The following is a 23,777-nucleotide window of genomic DNA, read 5'->3' as shown; positions in this document are numbered from 1 at the left end:
AGTCGTTTTTTTAATGTGAAGGCAGCCGTCAAACAGCACAGGCGAGGCAGCAGCGTCTCTGGTTGGTAATAAGGTGACAGTTGATCCCGGCGCTGTTTGACTGTCTCTACCTCGGCACTAAGACAACAACAGGCCAATTTTAAGTGTAGGTATGTAACTCTCTGGTTATTTTATAGCTGTCTGTGCATTGGTGTTTGTGTTGCTTTTATGTGTGTGTGTGTGTGTGTGTGTGTGTGTGTGTGTGTGTGTTCGGTGCAGTGCAAGTTTTGAATCCCACTGACCTGAAAAGCTCTGTTAACGCTGGATCCACAGGCACTGAGAGAGAGAGAGAGAGAGAGAGAGAGAGAGAGAGAGAGAGAGGGAGAGAGAGAGAGAGGGAGAGAGAGAGAGGGAGAGAGAGGATGATTATGAGATAGGAAAGACTTGAACATGTTAAATTCATGGGCTTTCTTTATAAGAAGCTGCACTTAATGTATGTAGGTTTATCAGTAAATAAATGACTAGAGAAAAGCTTTCAGTAAAATGCAGAAATTTGCTTGTATTTGTGTGAAGAACTCAACCTAAAATTACTGCGTGTATTCATTTTAGAAAATATCTTGTCCTTTAAATAAATAGAAAATACACAATGGAATATATGTTTCTTTAAGAAGCCGATTTCTCTATAGTAAGTTGCCATTGTCTAAAATACTTCCAAATGTGAACAGCTTTTGGTGAACAAGTGTTACTCAGGTGTGTATATGTTTTTAGTGGATGTATTTGCATACGGGGGCTAAAGCATACAGTTTTTAATTTGTCAATTTATTTCCTATATGTGATCAAATGATTGAGGAAAAAGAAAGAAAGGAAAAATATGGTGTCTCATAAACAGGGCACTTTACTGTGCATTCAATACAATACGATGTACTGTGTTGATATTTTAGTATTAGTATTTTCAATTTAAAAAACACAAAAATAAATGGGTAAAATCCATTTGATGACTTTAAAGATAAAAAATTGAAATGAAAATTATGTAAAAAAAAATAAAAAATACATACATACATATATATATATATATATATATATATATATATATATATATATATTATGTCAACTGACTTTTATTTTTCAGTGTATTGTTCAGTTATAACTTTGTTATATGTTCTTATGCTGCTTTTCTGTTTTGGCTAAATTAAGGCAGTTTTCCATCCTGATGGTCAATAAAGTTTTATTCTATTCAAATATCTGTAGCCTATTGATGTGACATGTTGACAGGCTGGATAGTTCATATTGAAGACACTGGTAAAAATCTGACAAAGAATACACACAGGTGAAATACAAAGACAGAGGTTGTGTTTTGATCTTACAAATATTTCTGCTGCAAAATAAAACTCCGGGTTCAGTCTTCTAACTGGCATATGCTTGTAATTTTCAACATGATAACTGCCTGAAATTACTTACAACAAGCACCATATTTATTGCTAGCCATTTTATTTGAGGAGTGTATAGTGTACACTTCTGTGTCCGAGTGAACGAAGGAATGATTTAGGAAGCAGCCATAAATATGATTTCAGTGCCAATCCTCCATTCACACATCTGCTCAGTCGTTGGCCGACGAGCAGAGGACGCCTGTAACTCAATCAAACAGGGGGCCGTGTGGTCGCAGCCACTGTCGCTACACGGCTGACAAAGAGCTTGATCCACATGATGTAAGAGCGACGGTCAGCACCTTCTTCCTTGTTTGGTCAGAGATGTTAGAATCTTTCTAAAGTTAGAGGCGATGAAATATGTATCAGGAGAGTCCTCTGATGGGCACCTCTTTTCAGATGCATCAAACATGTGAGAGTGGGCAGGGCAGCTGGCTGAGTAACGGCTGTTTTTTTTCAGTGTCTGTTGTAGTTTAATGGGACCACGTCGGATAGGGCTATTTACTGTAATATCCAAGGTTTTGTTAACATTTTTCTTGAAGGTCATACAAAAGAAAAAAAAAAAAAGAGTATCACTGGTTTGTCAGCTAAAACCGAGCTACCTCTTCTTTTTTTTTTTCTTTTTAAAGTTCTATACTCTGTTTTCAGTTTCCAATATACATCGTTTTGTTGGATTATATATCACTGTGGTAGATGTTTCATTCTGCATATTTTATATAGCGCCATTCAGACAATTCAAAGTGCTTTACAGTGGCATAGAAATGCATTAATAAAATTCTTCAAATGTGGACTTTGATTCTGTTTTGCAAGATGTAAAAGGAGAGAGAAAGAAAGAGAGAGAGAGAGAGAGAGGAGGAGAGAGAGAGGAGGAGAGAGAGCAGTGAGGAAAGGCAACTGGAGTGTAACAGTCTGGGATTTGTGCAGCAGCGTGTGTACAGTATATGTACGTTCTGGTGTCTGTGCGTGTGTGTTTGTGTTGGGAGAGTGAAGGTCACCCTGAATGGCATTGCACGCCTGTGTGCGTGTGTTTGTGTGTGTGTGTGTGTATCCATGCAGATACCTTTGGAGCGTGTTCGATGGCGCTTGTCATCTGCATCCACCTCCATCTACAGAGAAAGAAGAGGAGACGCAAACAAGCTGTTAAACATACAACACACAGCCTCACATGATTATCTTTAATTTGGATACATCTACTTTCAGCTGCACAGCACTTTTCTTTTTTTTCACCTCTTGTCAAACAACACTCAGACGTAAGGTTTCCTGCAGGCGACTGAGTGACTGACACAATCTGCATAAATCACTGAAGTCATTTAAAGAATAAGGAATGTTTAGATTCCTGTTATCTTAAATCGTCACTGAGCAAATGAGACCTGTAAAATCTCTTTGTCAATACATTTGTGCTGCTGAATTTATATGATTTACATTTATGCAAACTGGGATTCGGATCTCTTCAATCAAAAATCAATATTTAGACTATCATTCCATATGATTATCATGTCAGAAGTGTCATCAGAATTTCATGAAGTAACTCAAAAGCCAACACAAATTATGCAAAGACTCATATTTGGCCAAGACAGATTAACAGATGAACTGATTAATCAGTTTGCGAATTCAAGACGAGATCTCCTCTGTTCATTTCATTCTGAAAATGTTAATTTCATTCATCATAATGTTACTGTTTTCACATTTTGAAATGATGCAATAAAGGCTGAATATGCAAAAAAAACAAAACAAAAAAAAGGAAAGAAATTGCTATTATTTTGACAGATATTGCGAAAGTGATATGATCTGGGGATTTTTGCATTTGATTTCATTTCATCAAAAATGATGATGATGTGATTTTTGCTGGGGTCTCTACTAAACAAGCATTTTCCCTTACATCTGGATGAATTCATGTAGGCCAGGGGTGTCTCTGTAGTGCCACAATGCTTCATTTATGGTTTGTTTCACCTTTATCAAAAAATTGCAGCTCCTGCAATTTGGATATTGCACTTGATTATATTTCGATTAATTGTTGCAATACATAATGTCTTAAGTATTCATTTATCAGTCTCTCCTTCCATCTGTCCAACCATTCAAGCGCTCATTCATCCATTTCATTTTACAGGTGTACCGAAGACATAACAACCTCCTTACATCAGCTGTATGGTTCCCATTTATCCTACATCCTCCTCAGTTTTCAAACCTTTCAAGCTCTTCACATGCCAGACGAAGCATTATCCCCTCCTTCTACGTCTCTTTCATGTATGTCAGACCCACATATCCTTCTAAATGTAGGTTTATCCCCCTTACCAACACATCATAAATTGTTGAGGAGCCCTGAACGCCTCAGGACGTCTGCCGTTATTTCCAGATGCCCCTAAATATTCGTAGCTGCTGGGGTTCGGACTGTGACAGGGGCCACAGCCCTGTTTGGATGTCTCTTTTTATTAAACATGATTTATTAACACCACACTTACTGTACTGTAGAGCCCCTCAGCCCTAATGGGGTGTTTCTTTATGAATGCCCATAAATGTTTCAACGGGAGAAAAATAACATGATGAAAGGCGAGGATACCTTATAAATCTTATTAAGGCAGCAGGGAGGGAATGACCTGGTGGATTTGGGGGAGGCTGAGGGGATTTTTGCACGGGAGAGAAAAATATCTACATATACAGTATATATATATACATGTATATACAATATATATATATATATATATATATATATATATTTTTTTTTTTTTATTGAAGTTTAACTATGGTTTCCATGGCAATGGAAAATGCATCCTTCTTTGGGAAAAAAAGAAAGGGAAAGGAAAAATAACATAATTTCTTCTTCTTCTTCTTTTCCTCTTTCAGGTTCAGGTGCTCATGCAGATAGAGATTGTGTGTGTGTGTGTGTGTGTGTGTGTGTGTGTGTGTGTGTGTGTGTGTGATGTGAGCACAGTGGAGTTAGTCCCCTCTTGCTGAGTGTCTCTCATCGGACCCAACGTTGTTCTGTTTTATCAAAGCTTCTCTGAAACAACCTGCACTCGGAGCACGAGCGGCAGCTTCCCTTCAACATGTGTGATGCACTTCAAAGTAGAGTGGAAATAATGTTGCATGTGTAGATTTCCTCCCAGCACATCGACTCCTCGACGTCTAAACAATAAGGCACTGACTTACACAAGAGCTCACTTGTGTCACGCATTTAAAAACACGATTCAACTCAATTACAATAATTCAATTTCCAAATCAATTTTAAACTGAAACTTTATGATGTTTTTGTTAATCTCTTTTTATCTATTTTAGTTGATACATTGTCACTGCTGCCATTTTTGCACTGAAATACACCACGGGTGGTACTGGGATTCTTAAAGTTTGGCTTTGTGTAGGTGGTGCTCCTCCCTTTGTCTGTTTAGCCACAGAAGTTACTGTTCGTGTGAATGATTTGTAGATCAGGTCTCTGTAGCACCACAATGCTTATGGTGCTAACAATGCACAACAATGTTCTGACACATTTTACAGTTATCATAAATATTGCAGCTCCTGCAATTTTTTTGCCGCTCCTGTGATTTGGATGTTGCACTTCATGGTCATATTGCAATTTTGATTAAATCTTGATTAATTGTGCAGTTAATTGCAATTGTGTATTCATTTAATAATGCTGCTAATAATTACATTAAATTAGATACATGAAAAGAATCTGTTTGAAGAACTTTCTTTAACGTTCGAGAATGAATTGGATGAAATACTGAAAACATGAGTAAAGCCAAACCTGCAGAACCTTGTTAAAAGAGAAATATCCACTGTGGACTGAAATATGAGATGGACTTGTTTAAATGCATGTTCAGTTGTGCACACACACACACACACACACACACACACACACACACACACACACTCTAACAGTGCCTATCTGAAGCTGTCAGACTCTCTCTGAGGGCCGCGGTTTTAAGCCAGGCCTGCATCAGCACTGAACACAGTGTCAACAACAAGCGAATCCAGCAGCAGAATAAAATAACAGCAACAATAACGGCAGCGGCAGCAGCAGCAGCAGCAGCAGTGTAAGTCTTGTCGCCTCCGCTTCCTTCCCTTAAGGCTCCTCATGAGAGTTGGACCCAGGAAGCATGCACGCCTCTGCAGCTCGCCATATGTTGGAGAGCCCTTCATATTCTGTCTAGCTCTTTTTCCCTCTCAGCACCCCATGGGAAAATGTCACGGCTGTAATGAAGGTTAGCCTGCTTATTGAGGATTAGGAGGAGGCCCACTCCTTCTCTGTCTGTGTCTCAATTAGACCCTGGATCAATGGCATTATGGGCCCTGATGAATAACCACAGAGTCACGTTCATCCTGGCTCCAAAAGTTTAGGTTGGCTAAATAAACACATATAATGATGTAGGCTTCTGAGGACAATCTGCATATTTATTACTACACAACAAGAATTCAAATTACTGATTGTCTTATTAAATCTATGGTGTTACTGTCCATTTATTTCTACTTTAAGTAGACAGTATGTACCAGCAGTTATTATAAAATGTAAAATAATAATAATAATAATAATTCTGGGCAATATCTCCATTCACTGACACCACATGGGCTGATAATTATGTAATGAAATTACATTTATACAATTTTCAAGCATCACATTCAAAAATATGAAGCAATATTTCATTGATTGAAAAACTTAAAAACAAACTTAAAGCTCCATTTTTTCCTCTTCTTTACATCAAGAAGAGAAGTTTTAAAGGTTCCATATTTGACACGTCTCCTGTGTTTTATTTGAAGTGTTGATCCATAAGAAGATATATTTATGGTGTTAAGAGCGAAAAACCATCTCAGTGTAGTTGTACATCTCCTCTCTCAGGCTTCTCTCTGGAGCTCTAGTAACAACAGGTCGGTGAGCCAATCAGAACAGAGGAGGCTCAGAGCATTTCTTCTGATTCAATGTTTTCTGAGTGATTAAATAAAAATATACACATGGACATCTACCTTTAAACTATATGGGACCTTTAATGTTGGGAATATTCAAGCAACGTGGAGGGACTAACGAGTGTTGGTGTAATCCACCATTTCAGTCACACATGGTTGGAGTTCAGTTTGTATATTCAAAAGCAAGTAAAAACCTGTAGGTAATTTGGTTTAAAAAAAATCCTATTGTACCTCATGTTCCTATTTACTATTCTTTGCCTCTATGTGTGTATGACAGAAGTTGTTTCCATGTTTTGTAGTTTGCATCCATGAATTTTAATCCATGTAGCATATTATGCAGCATATATTGTGTAAGGATTTTATTCACTTTCACAATGCAGGAAAAGGCCTGAGATGAAATGGCTGCGTGAAGTGTGGGCTGCATCCCATTTCAAATGCACACACCATCTAAGCCTATAAACACAAGTGTTTAATTCAGCACAAAGCTAAAGTCTCCTCTCCTTTGAAAATATATGCGTATTGTGAATGGAATGTGAAATGCAGCTAACTACTTGGGGAAAAAAAGCAGCTGTCCAAATGCCAATTGTGTTTGTGTTGGTATCGATTGTGCGTCAATACAGAAATCATATGTAAATTCTCTTCTTTGGAAATTAAAGTGTCGGCGCCTGTTGTTATTAGTGTGTCTTCATCAGTATATAGGACACAGACACAGACAAATTGAAGAGGGTTGTTGCTGTTTGATATGGAAGAATCAGGATATTACTGAACGAAACATGCAGCGATTATTGTAATATGCACCGAGACATAAAACACGCATTTTGTGTGTGTGTTTATCATTTTGGTGGTGGTGAAGAGGGGGTGGGGTGGGGTGGGGGGGGGTACTCAGACATCTGCCACAACAATTCACATCGTTATCAGTTTCCCTTTGTTTTCACCTTGAAGTTTTGGGAGAATGCGTTTCATGCATATGGCGCCCAACCCCACCCTCCACCCTCCACCCTCCACCACACATACGCACACACATATAGACTCACACTCTCACATTGGTATTCTGCACAGTGAAGCAATAGGGAGCCAAAAAAAAAAAAAAAATGCACTGGCATTATCATATTTCACTGCAAATATGTATTTATGCCATGCATCATCTAGTGACAGTAAACATGTGTGCCAAAACGAAGCTAAGTGCATCTGAATTAGTGTGAAGGGCTGTAGAGATAGCATCTGAGTGGGCGCTGAGAGAGAGGGAGAGAGCGAGAGGGACACTCAGAGTGAGAAGGAGAGCGAGGGTGATGGGAGACTAAAATCTGGGGAGCGATTCCTAACTAGTGTGGCAAAAGCCTTTGGTGGGTGACGGAAGCTGTACAGGGCTCTAAAATGGTTAGAGCGAGAGAAGCTGTGATCTGAATACAATATGACAATTTATCAGCTGGTCCACAGCTGACACAGTGCTGTTACAGTATTTATACATTAAATGATACAGCCTGTGTGGGTCTGAGGTTGGATGCTTGTTTTAATTCTATTCGGTTTTATTGCCTTGTATTTAAAATATTTCATCTTTGAAAACTGCATTCATTATGTGGGGAGTAGAATAAATTCAGTTCATTTCTTCGTTTGTACTGGTTCATGTTGGAACATTTTAGAAGTGAAATCGTCTGTAAAAAGGCTCATAGAAAATTATGATTATATCTAAAGCAGTAAAATATATAATTTTATCCAACATGCAGGAAACTTTTCATCTGGGTTTACACAAATAATTGATAACTAAATTTTCCCTTCTGACAAAAGTAGATCTGCTGTATGTTTGACATTTAACCAACAGAAGGGGTTAACCGTTGAGGATGTGAAGCTGGTTCTCTCCTGTCAATCAACTACACACTGTGAAGCGTAAGTGTAAAAGAGTACCATTGATAATCTATTCCTTGATGCCTCTGTTGATTGGTCTATTCATTGTTCCATTTCTCCAGGTCTATATAGTAAATCATTACCCTAAACTGTATATATAGATGGACGTAGCCTCCGTGACGTCACCCATAGGTGCGGTGTTGAAGCCCAGAGTGAACTGCTCCGCTGTCGCCATCTTGGCAGCAGGAACGCTAAACACATAGCTGCTGATACCGCACACCCACTACACTCAAGAGTTTGAAATGCTTATATTTGGCCATCGATTCAACATATACATAACATACACGAGAAGTCTTTTATTCCCTATGCCATTCAGGCATTGAACACAAAGAAATCTTGTTATTTTATGAGCTTGCCTCTCTGGTATTTGTTTATTTAACCTGCAGCGACCTGTTCATTTGCACTATTGTATGTTGAACGTGTTATATGTTTTTAATGGCGTCTTTTGTTATGTGGATTGTATGTATTTTTTTTGTACATTCTTTGGGGGAGGCCGAGGACAAATTTCCACTGAGGTGGACAATAAAGTCAAACAATCAATAAAAATTCACCCCCCAACACAGTTGTCATTAAGGAGCAAATTAGCTATAGAGATCAAAACCGTTTTTGTAGCAGACTGTAAACATGTTTATTTCTGCTGTAAAGTTGGACATTTTAACATGGGAGTCTATGGGGATTGACTCACTGTTGGAGTCAGACTCTAGTGGTCATTAGAGGAACTGCATCCTTTGGTTCTTCAGTGTTGGCTTTACGTTTCAGTTCTAGAGGTTGCCACTTGATCATAACTGACTGCCGCTGTACTACTGTGGCACTGCTTTTTTTCTAATGCAGTGTATTTTGTTTTGAGTGCAGTATGATTCTGTTGTACTCTGTACCATGTTTCTGTTTATTAAACATTATGAAAAAAAGTGCCAATAGAAAATAGCACAATTCAGATTTATCACGCAATTCTGCATCAGAACCAGCAGCCATGATTAACCTGAGAATAAGTGGGTCAGGTGTGAGGACGGGATGTTCCAGACTCTACCTGAAATGGTTTGGGGTTGAGACAGCTCTTTGGTCCAGACCTCTGCTTCCACTGGGACCTAATGACGTTCAGCTGGAGAGGAACGGCTCACCACGTCTCCTCCAAACTCATTTTCTGCAAAGAGGGGAGAAGAAGACGGAGAGCACATATCATTAAAATCATTTCCAGAACAATCACATTCACACACAGCCATGACAGGATTTGAAATTTACTCCTCTCCTTTGACTCCCAGGCTCATGAATAATCATATAACATCAGCTATGCGGCACGCGCCACAGTGAACGTTGATTTCCGCCATAACAACGGCCGCTTGTTGTGTGTGATAGGCTTGGCAACATGGGGTAATTAGCTAGATCTATCATCTTCTGCAGGAAGTGGGGACAAATATAGCTAATGATCCGTGCCTGCCTTCATGATTTCTCTCCTCAGCTCTCCATCCTTCGCTGAGTTAGAGGAGGAGAGGAGAGGAGAGGAGAGGGGAGGCAAGACGGAGGAAGATGGGAGAAGAGTGAGTGAGGGGGTTGATGTCCCACTCTGTCAAAAAAAAAAGAAAGAGGTGAAATAACCTGAGACACAGAAAGAGTGTGAGTGAAAGCGTGCATCCAAACACTGCCTGCATACTCTCCCTGTCTTTGTTTCTCTCCATCCGCTGCTGCTAATTGAGAGAATGTATGGGAGAGAACAGATGAGGTGCTGATGGTGTATAGGGACCATCACAAAGAATGAAGGCCCCCATAGGGAGCCCACCAGATGGCCCATAACACACACACACACACACACACACACACACACACACACACACACAATCTCAAAGCAGCTTAAATCAAAATAATAGCTGGTTCCTCAGGACAAACACAACCATAGGCATACAGCGAGTGTTCAGAGTGTGTGTTGTGTGTTATGTAAAAGGAGCGGTGGTGGTTATGTGCATAAGCGGACTTTACTTTGAACCAGCAGGGGGTCTTTTTTCTACCCTTCATCACACACATACCTCGGCTTTCCACTTTTTTTCTTTGGTCCACTTCCTTTGTAGTGCGAATAATAAGCGCGGGCAAGTTGGAAACAGTGTGAGTGAGTTGTAAGGGGATCGCACAAACAACTTTGAAAAGGGGCTATTAACGTGAAACCCTAATGTGAAACAATGGGCCACTCAAAATATATTTTCATTTTACAACCATGGTCCTGCCGTCTTTTGTGTTTTTTGAAAAGCAGCGTCAAAGGTTGGTTTGTATTTGATTACAGCCGCCGAAGCGTCCCGAAGGTGTTTTCATTCAGAAAAAAATGGCGGTGAAGTCAAAGTGAATTTGGGCGCAGGGAGCTGGGTTATTGTGTATATAAAAATGTATATCCCTTCAGTGTATTTGACAAAATCAAATGTAGATTTCCTGCGTGACCTCTGGCTAATTTGCTGTATAATTCCACCTGCTAAAACACGAGCAACCCCAAACACACACACACACACACACACAGTAATCCCTGCCCCCTTGGTCATTATAATCAGAGTGTAAGTGATGGGTCTGTCCTCTTATGAAGGTCTTCATGTGGAGGTTGATGACAAATCACAGCTCTCTGACTCTTCATCAGGACACAACCCACATTCCCCTGGTGAATGTGAATGTGTGTGTGTGTGTGTGTGTGTGTGTGTGTGTGTGTGTGTGTGTATCAAAAAAAGGGAGAGGGGAAAATGACAAATGGAAAGGGTCTAACTGGACAACACAAAGTAGCAGAAGAAGATACAATACAACAATAGTGCTGCAGGGCTAGTCTGTTTCAGCACCAAGGACAGTGACACACAGAGCAAGCACACACAATCTCAAGTCTCACACACACAGACATTTATGGACACATGTGCAAAAGCTCTTTCTCATTCTTCCCCTTCGTTATGAGGGAAGAATATATGACCAAGGACTGGTACACTCCTTCTCAACCCCCGAATTCTACAAGTGTGTGTGTGTGTATGTGTGTGCGTGTGTGTCTGTGGTTGTGAGATTTTCTCTATTCCTTGGAGAAAAATGAGGGATCCATGCCTGCCCTTTACTGGGCTCCTATATCTATCAAAGCCAGGGTGCATACTGCAAATAGCCCGGGAAGACTGACTGCTCTGGCACACCTCCCCCTACACAAACACACAGAGACACACACAAACACACACAAATGTAATGAAAACCCTATTGTATGGTTACACACATGGCAGTATGGAAAGGGGGGGCTGTGATGTCTGCTGTGACATTTTCTATGACACATACTGTACATGACAGGCATTTTAGACGCACCCACACACACACACACACACAAAATAATACCCATCATATACAGAAACACACATATGGCACATGAGGACAAGGGGGCACACACAAATAAATACATATCACAAGAGAGACACATGCTTTATTCATGTGATGTGTATGCGCGCACGCGCACACACACACACACACACACACACAGCAATCTCCTTCTCCCAGGCTCTGCGAGTGACTGGGGCTGCCTGACCTACATTCGAGCAGATATGTATACAGGCAGAGAGGAGATGAAATCTCTCTCTATTGCTCTCCCTCTCTCTGTTCCATATCCTGTGTTCTTTTCAGTGCCTGTTCATTGCCTCCTTGGCGCGCGCACACGCACACACGCACATGCGCGCACACACACACACACACACACACACACACACACACACACACACACACACACACACACACACAGTGGAGGTGAAGAAGCAGCTATGATTTCTTGCCCTCATCCTGCAGATGAAACTGGCATGGTCAGAGAACAGCTACATGTGTTTGATGGATTTCGATGGTCAGCTGTGTGTTCTGTCTTTCCCGTGTTGCATACAGAAGATGCCTCAACCTGCCCCCCTTTCTCTTTATGTACGTAGATAAAATATTTAGAGCCCCCACAAGTCAAGAGCAGGTTCAAACGCCACCTTCTCGGGGAAACGAAGGGTGACGGGCGAAAGAGGAGTGACAGTGTGCGAGTTAACTTTCAGTGGAGATGGTCTGTAGCTGTGTCCCAATTCAGGGGCCGCACCCCTCAGAGGCTGAATTTGAAGACCAACTGCGTCACAGCAGCGTGACTAGACTGTCCCATTTCAAAGTTGCGGCTGAGAAATGTGTCCTTCTTTTCCCAACCTATCCCAAGATTCATTGCGCCGAAGGATTACACTTTTAAATGTAAGTATTGGGTTTCAGCTCAGTTCAAGAGCTAACGGCGCAACTGTTAAAACCACGGGCCTGTTTTTGTGAAAAAAAAGTTACAATGTGTCGAGGTTGCTAGGCGACAGGAGCCGGGCTTTCAGATGCATCGGTAAGAGGGGCACAGCTGCGGACGCGAAGCGAAAATCCTCCATAGACCAGACCGTCTCGTTTCGGTTCAGCCTTAGTGGTGTACGACGGCTACGAGGGGCCACACCTTCGTATCCCCGCGTCCCCTGAAGGAATGCGGCCCCTGAACTGGGACGCAGCTCGTGTGTTAGCAGGTCTGATTAGCTGGAGAGGAGGAGATGGGACTGGGCTGGTAATAAAACCAGCTGGACCTTTACTCGTTTCTCCTCCCACTGCTCTGTGGAAATCAGTTCCACTGGACTGGACTGCAAACACAGACTAAAGCCAACAGGCAACAGCAAACATATCATTTCTAACTTAAAGGGACCAATCTGACCCAAAGCCTAATATAGTGGGGGTGCTCTTTGTTTGTCCGGCAGTGCAGAAAACAGATCAGTCGCCATGATCCATAGCTTCATGTTAGGCTGCAGTCTGCTCAAAGTGTCTATGAGGGAGTCGTCTCCGTGCCGACACAGCACATAGGTTAGTAATTCAAAAGGTTTTCAGTTTATAAAAAAGACCAGATCCACTATATCCCCAAACTAAACCACCGCAGCCCTTGAAATCCACTGAGGCGTTACACTGGCCACACTGTCAAAACAGTGATACCACAGAAACCAAGCAAGAAATCCCATGACCCTGCATCCTGACAATGTTTATATTGAAGGATTTTTCCCAGCAAATTCTCCGGCGTGCAGAGAGAACACAACCTAAAGTTTACATGCTTTATGTTGTGTTCTCTGAGGTTTAGGGATATTTTTCTTACAGAAAAAACTGTTTGAACTGTTGGGTGGTTTCATAATAAAATGATGTCAAAATATTTTTTTAGTCTGTCAGCTGACCCCTCACTTGTCAGCCAGTGACCCCGACCTCTTGTAGCAGGGCCCCGTGTATTGAAGTCATTTTTTTCAGTCACTTTCATTCATTTCTTTCTTTCATGCCTTTATTGTTTCATCACATTCAGTTAAGAAGTTGTTGATCTGCTGATTCCAGGTCCGCTGGCTGGCGCTCATTTCTCCTGCCGCAGCCCCGCCCCCTCATGACTGTGTTTATAACTGGATAATGGCTTAAGCTACAGCAAGAGAATTAGATGAGACTCGTTATTGTTCTTATTCCACTGTTGGGGTAGGGTATGGTTTTCCAGTAGCAGCTAATATTAACAGACCACAGCGCAGAGCGCAACAGGCGCTGCCTGTGAAGGCTGGTCTGAGGTCAGTACATCAGAGGAATGTGACGATACCGAGCTGACAGAAAGTATAACCGTTGTGTTAATGCTAATAAGTTTAATATCTTAAACACACAGCATTTCATGCCATTCCTGCTGTCTGTCATGATGTAAATATTCAAGCTTACGGTGTATTTCATATTATTCATGCAGCCTGATAAACAGACAGAAAAGAACAAATTATGCATGAAAAAAAAAAGACAAGACATGAACAAACCAATTCATGATGACGCCTCACATCATTATCTCCTGATTAGCCCAGATGAGCAATATTAGACTGATTTGACCACTTGTGTAATCTTATTGCCTTCATTTGATTGGAGATGTGGTGGTACCTGCTCTGTGGGTGGCTGTGATGGGAAATGGGACTGGGGACGTCTACACTGGAACGATCAGATTGTAAACGCTGTAACTCTAATTTATTTTTTGACATAACAGACATGGTCCATGCAGATCTGATTTATTTGCCAAATCATAACATGAAGCAGGAGACAACGAGCTACACAAATGTAATTCAAAAAATGTATTTGTGTATCTGTGTAGAAAATAAAGTGAATGTTTTATGTATTAATGGAATTTTGTGATGATACATGAAAGATGCAGACTGGGAATATTGTCCTGGTGTATATGTAGTAGATCAGGACTGACTGAATATACGGGTGTACGTTCACTTAGCTTTTCCCTTTGAAAGATCTGTGTTTTGTTTTTTTTGCAATTTTTTCATTTTACTTAGCTAGCTCGGTAGATACCATTGTCGCCTTCTTAAACTCATTAACAGCGGAGGTTAATTACTGTGTGTATTTGCAGGACCAGCTACTGGCCTGATTTGCTTTACTTTGGCGTTGGTGCAGCTCTGTCTAAAAGGAGCTACCAGACAAAATGTGGCGGCACTTGACTGACGATGACTCCATGAAAAATATATATTTCTTTATATTAGGACATGAAAGATGTCATTATGAAATCACAACAGGTTTTAAATGACATTCCAAAATAAATATTTCAATGATTAAAATAAAAAATTATGAAAATAAGAATGATGAAATTGCAAGTTTAATGTTAATAATTTATTAAATAATTTAAAAAAATTGATTGGTTAATTTATATATTTAATTATATATATTTAATTTGTCTAATTATTAATTTCGTTATACTTTGTTTATTTGTTTAATATCAGCAGTAAACAGCATCAGCCTATGACATAATCAGGGCAGTGAGCACATATGTTGCTTTGTTGATAAAACAAGTGATATTTGAAATTTATTTATTTATTTGAAACTGTATGCAACATATGTTAGACATATTAAATGATAAACTTTAGATAATAAAGTATTTCTCAACAAAATAAACATTAAATTATTTATTTTTGCAAATATCAAAGTCAAGAATCAGTTATACACGAAATTCAACCATTAAACTAGAGTATTGCTTCGGGAAGGAGAAAAAATAAAACCAGTCTGAAAATGCTGCCGGTGGTTTAGGCTTGTTGCACTGTCATCCATCCATCCTTCTATTTTCTATAGCTGCTAATCTTATTGATGTGCTGTGGGGCTGAAGCCAGCTTCACACTGGGTTACAGGTAGGTCCAGCCAGGACACAAAGCCGCCTGTATTAGATCAGCAGTACCATATTTTAACCGTTAGGTGATCTCAGATAATAAAAAAAATAAAAATAAAAAAAAATGAATGTGTCTGTTGGTCTGAATCTCTCCCATAAAGTATCTCTGGACACAGCGGTGTTGAGTGAGACGCTGAGGTTCAAGGGTGAAGGAAGCTGTCAGGTGGTGAAGTGGGCCGGCTCTTTAGGATTTTCCTGCTCCTATCAAAGAGGAAGAGTGAGCCAAGGTAAAAGCACTTTTCTGACCCGCTTCTCTCTTCAAGGACGTGAGAGATGGAACTGACCGTGTTCGTGACCTTCTGAGCTGCAGTGTGCTCGCAAACAAACACACACCCACGCACGCACACACACACACACACACACTGTCCACGCAAGCAGCCTGGATAAGATTTTATATATACTGTGTATATATATGAAATTTTTTTTTCTTTCTAAAATGCTCCCTGGAACACATGCAGCGCTCTCATTATTAGTTTGCATCTCCCAATAAGACACACACGCAGCTAAAAGTGCACCCCCTCCACCCCTCGTCTTCCTCCAGGGAGGTGCCTCCTCCTCTGTAAGGGCAGAGTGTGGGGGAAATAACATCGAGCGAACCGCCACCGCAATTACCCACAGTGGGGTAATCACCAGCACAATGCACTATGGGTTGGCTGCCTGGGAGAGAGAGTGAAATACTCAGGTGAGAAGAGAAGCCAGACAGCAATCAGCCCAGCAGGAAGTGGAAGAGAGAGAGAGAGAGAGAGAGAGAGAGAGAGAGAGAGAGAGAGAGACAGAGAGAGAGAGAGAGAGAGAGACAGAGAGAGAGGGATGGAGGGAAAGAGAGATAAGAGCAAAGGGCCATTCCTTTAATTTCCAAGGGAGAGCCAGGGCCTTAATTACTTGATGAGTCTCCTTCTCTCTCTTTCTCTCTCCCTCTCCCTCTCTCTCTCTCCGCTCTGTGGCTGTAAAAAGGTGTGTGTGTGTGTGTGTGTGTGTGTGTGTGTGTGTCTGTGTGTGTGAGAGAGCGAGTGTGTTTATGTGGCCCATTATCAGACTGGGAAGACTCCAATCACCTCTCAGCACAGATAGCGAGTGAAGAGAACAACATTGCAGTGAGGGGGAGAGAGAGAGAGAGAGAGAGAGAGAGAGAGAGAGAGAGAGAGAGAGGTGATTTACGCCTTTAGAAGTGTTAACACCATCTCTCATCCCCAGCAGCTATAGAACACCAAGGTCGAGGAGTGAGACAGCAAAGACTTGAAATAGCCACAGGAAAACAGAGCTGTACGCCACCTCTGCCTATAGAAAACCACACTATTCACGCTCGCTGCTGTACATGATGCCATGAGGGGAGCGTTCAAGATCCTCTCTATACTGATGAACGAGGGGATGTGCAGTGCATCCACGGCTCTGCACAGTATTTTTATTTTCTTTCTTTTTTTTTTTTTTGCATGTGTGAATTATAATTAGAGAATGGAGATGAAAAAACGGAGCCAGTGACTCTGAATGAGTTCTGTCAGTAAAGACTCATGAACCAGCGAAATCTACAACAGTTTACAGAGGTGACATTTCACACTATGATAAGCTGCTTTTCATCCTGTCCCATTTAAGAGCAGAGAAACAAAACACGCAGGTGGGTGGGTGAGCTGCTCGTGTTCAGCCCGCACTGACTTCCTCGCTGGTTGAAGATTATATTAACTGTAGCTAATTCAGGTTTATTTGGTGATTGAGCCCAAATTGAAACTTGGCTGCAGCCTGCTCAGTATCCTTCCTGACTTTGTATTTCTCACATCCTATAGTTACATTTGAATCGAAACCCAAATACTAGAAAAAGGGATTTGAATGGGTTCTGATATGATAAGCACATTTGATACAGTTCACAATATAACCCAAGACTGACGCTTGATATTTGAGACTTTTTTTTTCACTGGTTCATTTACCTGAACACATAACATAAACATTTTAATTAGGGTCCACTATGGTAGTTTATCAAAGAAAAGTGAGTTTTACAGGTGCAAAATAATGGTGGAAAAATAATTTGATGGATAAACTATACAATTGCAACACTCAAACAAATGCTATGCTGTGCTATCAAACCCCAAACCCACTGACAGCGCTTCAAAAGAATTAGCGGGCTCTGCACTGTTTGCTGGCGGTAATCTGATGTGTTCATTCTTCACTAATCACTCTTCTTAAAGTAAGCAGTCCTCTGGTGAAGTCAGTTGGTCCCTGTGTTTTGTGGATACTTAATGTATCACGTTGAAAACGTGAAACATTCCTTCAGAAACATGTGTCCATAATTGTTTGTTAGTGGCCCCGAGGTGTTTTAACTCGAGGGTACAAGTGTCCATAAAAAATGCAAAGCCCTGATGTCTAACAGCTGACCATACAGAGCAGCAATAACATCCCCTCAGTTGTGACTCATTGCTCCACTTGTCCTCAGAAATTTGGATATAAGCAGATGTGAATGTTTTGCTGGTGACTGATATTAGACCCTGTGCTGTGGTGAGTGAACTGATACCCCCGCATGTGGCCGTTTGTCAATGGGGGCTGAATGCTTATTTACAGAGACGGCGTATCCGATCTTTCTTCAGTAGACAGACGGCGGGATCAAACAAAAGCAGCAGTGTGCAGCGTCTACCAAGTATGAAAAATTGCAGAGTCTTTGAAGGTTAGCCGTCTTTCATCACATCAGATGGGAGTTTAACCCTAAGCTACGCTAAGCTGGCGCCGTGTCGGACAGCGTCGCCCCGGCTAATGAAATAGCTCCTTTTGTGTTGCTGTTGATGACATTTTCCAACATTTGGTCCTCGTGGCGTTGTCCTCCTCGTTATTCATATCTGATCTCCCTTAAGAATTTGCAAGCACGTCCCTGTGTGTATGTGTGGTGTGGGTGTGTGTGTGTGTGTGTGTGTGTGTGTACACATCTGCATAATGTGCGTGCACACCTACAGTTATCAAGACTGATCAATGACTGAATGGAAGTTTCTGTGTATGTGCAGGCATGCAGTTAAGTGTACAGGTTTGTATACAATGTACAAATATATGTGCTCATTTGTGTGTGTGTGTGTGTGTGTGTGTGTGTGTGTGTGTGTGTGTGTGTCTGATTGCACCCTGGTCTCAAAGCACTGATGAGCTCTATTGTTCTCTTCTCTATTTTTTCTCTCTCACAAAATCCCTGTCTTTTTTCTCATTCTCTCCATCGAACACTCTCTCTCTCTCTCTCTCTCACTCACTCACTATCTCTCTCTCTCCTGCCCCCTTCACCCCCCTGCTTGGCTGCCCACGTCTACCCAGAATACCAATGATGCAGTCTGCAGATAGATAGATATGGCTGTCTGTCACATGACCCTATGTGTCCTGAGGCTTTACCCCGGGATGACAGCAGGCGTGCACACACACACACACAAACACACACACACACACACACACACACACACACACACACACACACACACATACCTCCAGCTTAGCATGCTCTAACTCAGCCTAGGCACCGAAGCAGGCAGGCAAACGCAGACACACACACACACACACACACAACATTGCAGGCATTCACATTCAGAGGTATACACACGCTCGGGCAAGCTAATGGGCATACACACATTGAATCACCGCAGGGGAGCAAGCCGGGAAGAGAGAGCAGGAGAAAGAGAGAGAACATCCCATCACTGTACACACATGCTATCTCTCTCCCTCTCTCTCTCTTTCTGTCACACACAGTCCTGCAGGCAAGAAAGAAAAACAGTGAATATCCCCCCAATTCCCTCCATCTCAAACACACACACACACACACACACACACACACACATATTTTCCTGTGGGAAGGCACCCCACCCCTGTTTCTCACACAAACACATTCGTCACTGACAAGGCTCTACACAGTCACTGGGTATCCTGTGGCACCAAAAATAGCAGCCTAATAGAATGGAATATAAAATGTCCCCTCTCTCTGCTCAGATAGAACCTATACTTCCAGTGTGGGACTCAAAGCCACTGGACAACATGAGACAGAATTTGTTTGGATTTGAATGAATCACACGGTAATTCAAAAATAGCCTCCCGAAACCCCCGAGAGCACTCTCGGTGGTATACACACACACACACACACACACACACACACACACACACACACACACACACACACACACACACAGGCAGATTGTGCCCTCTTTACAATCTAAAGCCCTGTCTGCAAGGTTCAAGCTGCCAGTTCAGAAGTCACTCCACATATCTGACTACAGATGGAGGAACCTCTGTAACCTTGTCTGTACTTCGATTTTCTCGACAACCACTCATCCGATCAATTTCAAACTTGGCGGGTGTGTTGCTGAGAACCCATGGAAGTGCAGTGTTGACTGTGGAGTTTTTTTGGATGAGTGAGATTCAAACATCGCAGAACTATGGTGGCAGGGCAGCACCCGGACTATTTACAGCGTGCACACACCAGGGTTTCAAGAAAGTTGGGACTCAACTGCGGCGGTAATTTCTAAACCATGACCCCAACACTATCCAACCGGTGACGTACGAGCCTGAAAAATTGATCCAACGAGTATCAAAAACTGCACTTCCTCTAATGACCACTAGAGTCTGGCTCCATCAGTGAGTCAGTCAGTCCCCATAGACTCCCATGTTAAAATATCCAACTTTACAGCAGAAATACACATTTACAGTCTGGTACAGAAAAGTTTTTTGGTCTCTAGAGATAATTTCCTCCTTCTGTTTACATAACTCACCTGTTTACATTTTATCAAGGATTAAAGTTATGTAGAATTGAGGGCGTGTTCTCTTTGAGTGACAGGTGGGTGAGCGTACACTTGCCACAAAGCCAGCATGCACCGAAGTCTGGGCTCCATGTTTGGATTAGCTGGGAGTTAGGGGCAGAGTCAGACACTGCCAAGATGGCGACCGTGGAGCAGCTCACTCTGAGCTTCAAAACCGCTCTTCGGAAACCAGTGGGTGAGGTCACGGAGGCTACGTCCATCTTTATTTACAGTTTACGACACTGTCACAACAGAACAGCCAACTCCAGCAGTAACAAACAAGACTGACTGACCACACACACACACACTGCAGCACAGGAGGGATTCAGGCCAAACAACTGATCCTGACCGACAGATGTACTAGTTTTAACAAAAACAGAGCGGCTGTCCATGAAATTAGATTCACTTTCACCACTGTAGTCATTATTTTAATTATTCAACATCAACATCAAGGTCACTTCTTCTTATGGCATGAGTTTTTATTTAATTGACTGTACATTATCAGCAGTGTTACCTTGATGGCAAGGGTTGCATAATGAGGTATATTGCCAGACTTTTCCTCCAGGAACACATTCATATTGTTGCGCTTGGTTGTTCACATTAAAAGGCGCCACAACAAATGTGTAACAAATCGAAAAAGGGGAACTTGAGAGAGAGGCACAATGCCTGGCTCCTCTCTCACCTCCGCACAGCTGGTCAATCACAGCGTGAGGTGGGTGTGAATGTTGGATCGTCGGATTCGGAAAGAAATGATTGGACATAGTAGAAATAAGTAGAAATCCCATTCAAGGCTCTGTTGTTAAGATGTGAAGCTTGCCCATAGATGTCACTGATTAATATATTTCAGATTCTTTTGGAAAACCCCATAAAAACAAGAGCCTCTGCTGCGGTCTGATCTGCAGACCACATACACAACGTGTCCTGTGTGGTCCAGCCCGGGGTGCTTTGTTGTTTGCCACTCTCTTATTATTACTCCATGGTACACACTTTTTTGTTAAATAGTGCTTTTGTTAATACTTTGCTTTGAGAAACATAAACATGCTTTTCTGCAAAATCTTTTTTTTTGTTGTTGAAATTTTCAAATTCAACAAAGTTGCCATTACAATAACATAGCTTCATTAAAATTCAAATTTGCAAAGCTATGATTCAAAAAGTGAAAAAATCTCTGAAAACAATGATTAATGGATATTCAATGCCAACTTTTAATACTTTTAATACTTTTCAATACTCTGGGCTATGGACACATTTTGTGGATACTACAAAGTTAACTTAAAAGATTTACTAAACTGAAGGTCCTGTGTTTTATTTGAAGTGTTGATCCATATGAAGAGGAGAAGAGGAGGGTCTGAGCGTCTCTTCTGATTGGGTGACTGGCTTCTGAGTGATCCAATAAAATATAGCAGATTCCAGGTAAACACTCAGAGTAGGGCGATATGGCCAAAACTGTTGTCACATAAAAATGTCCATATCAGGTGATATCGATATTTATCACGATTCCACATCGTTATTTCTTTCAGGTTTAAAGGCTGATTTTTGCGCCTGAGTGAAAGTTGAAGAAACCAGACGATCAATTGTGGTTTTAAACTTTTCTATTTAGTCAGAACATGAGAAAAACACTTGCCAAACAACAGAACATTTAAAACCCTGACCCTACAAACGATCAAAATATGATAAAATATGCATGAATAAAATCAAAATCCTTTTTACTCAACAAAGTAAATAGAAAATGAAGTTCTGCAGTATGATACAGCGCACATGTAACATGATCAGACTGCAAAATAAATTCAAAAAATAAATAGACAGAGAAGATCTGCACTGGGTACTGGCCTGGCGCTCGTCGAGGGTCCACTAATACTCGTTTGGCCCTGTAATTTCTTACTTTCTGTGTTCTAACGGGTGATATTGTTTCAGATGATGAAACAGGTTTGTGGTGTTGCCTGTCTTTGATGGACTGTGTCTCCGGCACAGTGTGCAGTGCACATTGCTGGTTTTTGTCGGACTGTAAATAGTCAAAATATGTAATTTTGCGATAATTAATCATTTTATCGCCCAGCCGTAACTCAGAGAAACCAAATCCTGCTAGGTTGGATGGTGGGTCTGGGTGGTAGGTTGCAGAAGTCCTGACGGCTGGTTTTAAGGCTCAGTCTCTGAATACAGGCTGTGAGCATTTCTCTGTGGACTGAGGCTTTGATACTTTCACAGTATTAATATAAAACCTAGACCTGCTGTGTAATCAAAAAAGACATTTATACAATATGGGACCTTTAATACAAACTACTAGTAACTATGACATCACATCTGTTATGTATTGTTTGCTTACATTCATTTCAGTTTGTAAAAAGGCAGCAGTATAAAAGTAACTAAATCTATAGCTGTTTATTGTGTTTCTATAACAGTGTAAAAGTTATTCCCATAATGTCCATGGTGGATCTCTCTCTTGAAATACATTATGACATGTCACTTTGAAAATAATGGAAATAATGTAAAGTGAAAATAATTCAATACCAAACTGTCATGGCCGACTGTACTCCAATACTAGAACAGAGCCATCATTAATGTTATTAGTAACATCTGAGCACTGGTCTGTGGTCTGTGGAGCAATGGAGAGATTAAAATGTTCTTTTGTCACTCTGTGGTGCCCTGTTAATGGCTACCATCAGGAAAATGAATACAATATAATATATATACAATTTAATGACTAATCAAACTGTCCCACAATAATGAACAAAGAATCAAATCACTGCCTCCAATGGAAAAATCTTAAAATCCAAGCGGAATAAAGGCTCTAAAATCTCTGCACATTTTCAGAGACCTGTGAAATGTCAGCAGCGTGGCACCTGTTTGGCCACAGCAGAGCTGCTGCTGGCCGGCTCAGCTGATGAATAAGTCAGCATCCATAGAGGCAGCATTTATTTCCAACATTACATCTCACACACTCTTTATCTTTAAGGAAATATAGTGACTGAGCCCGGTGTCACAGAGGAACGCAGACCGAACCTTAGAGAAGAAACAGGTGCTTTATGTGGCACTTGTAAATGAATTCGGTTCAGAGCTCTTGCCAGAGCGGTAGCGACACTGAGTCACAAGCTCGTTTCAATAATTATCAGCTTTGCACTTGGAATGCCAAGCACACATGCCCACACTGAAATACAAGCTGAAAAAACAATCATCTCCAAACAGGAGCTGTGTGTTTGTATGTACACGTACATGCAGACATACAGTACATGATATGACTGGCAGCACGTATACGGGTATTCGCTCGTGCCTTGTTTTGTCTGCGTCTTTGTGTGTGTGTGTGTGTGTGTGTGTGTGTGTTTCGGCTGCATTCTTTCCTTTACCCCATACTTCTCTTAACACCTGTTGTGAAATATGTATATGTGCTTTTCTGGATTTTTGTCAGAAAACTTGTTATGTTGATATCACACTGCGTAGTGAAGTTACATCAAGGTGACAGCTCGAGAAAAGGTGGGATGCTTTTATGCAAATGACTGTGAGAATGAAGATAGGTCTGAACAGAAGTGGAACAAGGAAAACACTCATCGTGGCCGTACAGGTACGTACTGAATAATTGAGGCTCGGAGCTATGTCACTGTGTGAATGTGTGTGAGCACATGTGTGCAATTGCATGTGTTAATGTTGTTGGCGGTGGGG

At 41.3% G+C, this 23,777-nt stretch overlaps 1 protein-coding gene across 1 annotated transcript in view; it reads right to left on the bottom strand.

The window, feature by feature from the left end:
* Positions 1-23,777, bottom strand: part of myt1lb (myelin transcription factor 1-like, b) — a 101,173-nt gene that overhangs the window by 58,999 nt on the left and 18,397 nt on the right. The window contains exons 2-4 of the mRNA XM_087170558.1: positions 9,226-9,339; positions 2,464-2,509; positions 282-315 (exon numbers count right to left, since the gene is read on the bottom strand). Of these exons, the coding sequence (XP_087026684.1) occupies positions 282-315; positions 2,464-2,509 (80 nt within the window). The 5' untranslated portion in view covers positions 9,226-9,339. The remainder of the gene's footprint in view (positions 1-281; positions 316-2,463; positions 2,510-9,225; positions 9,340-23,777) is intronic.

The sequence above is a fragment of the Seriola lalandi genome, unplaced genomic scaffold, assembly GCF_002814215.2.
Source record: "Seriola lalandi dorsalis isolate HSWRI2012SDOR001 ecotype SW California unplaced genomic scaffold, Sedor1 jcf7180002054953, whole genome shotgun sequence".
In the NCBI taxonomy this organism is placed as follows: Eukaryota; Metazoa; Chordata; class Actinopteri; order Carangiformes; family Carangidae; genus Seriola; species Seriola lalandi.
The sequence above is the reverse complement of the archived record's forward strand: the minus strand, read 5'-3'. Positions and strand labels throughout refer to the sequence as shown.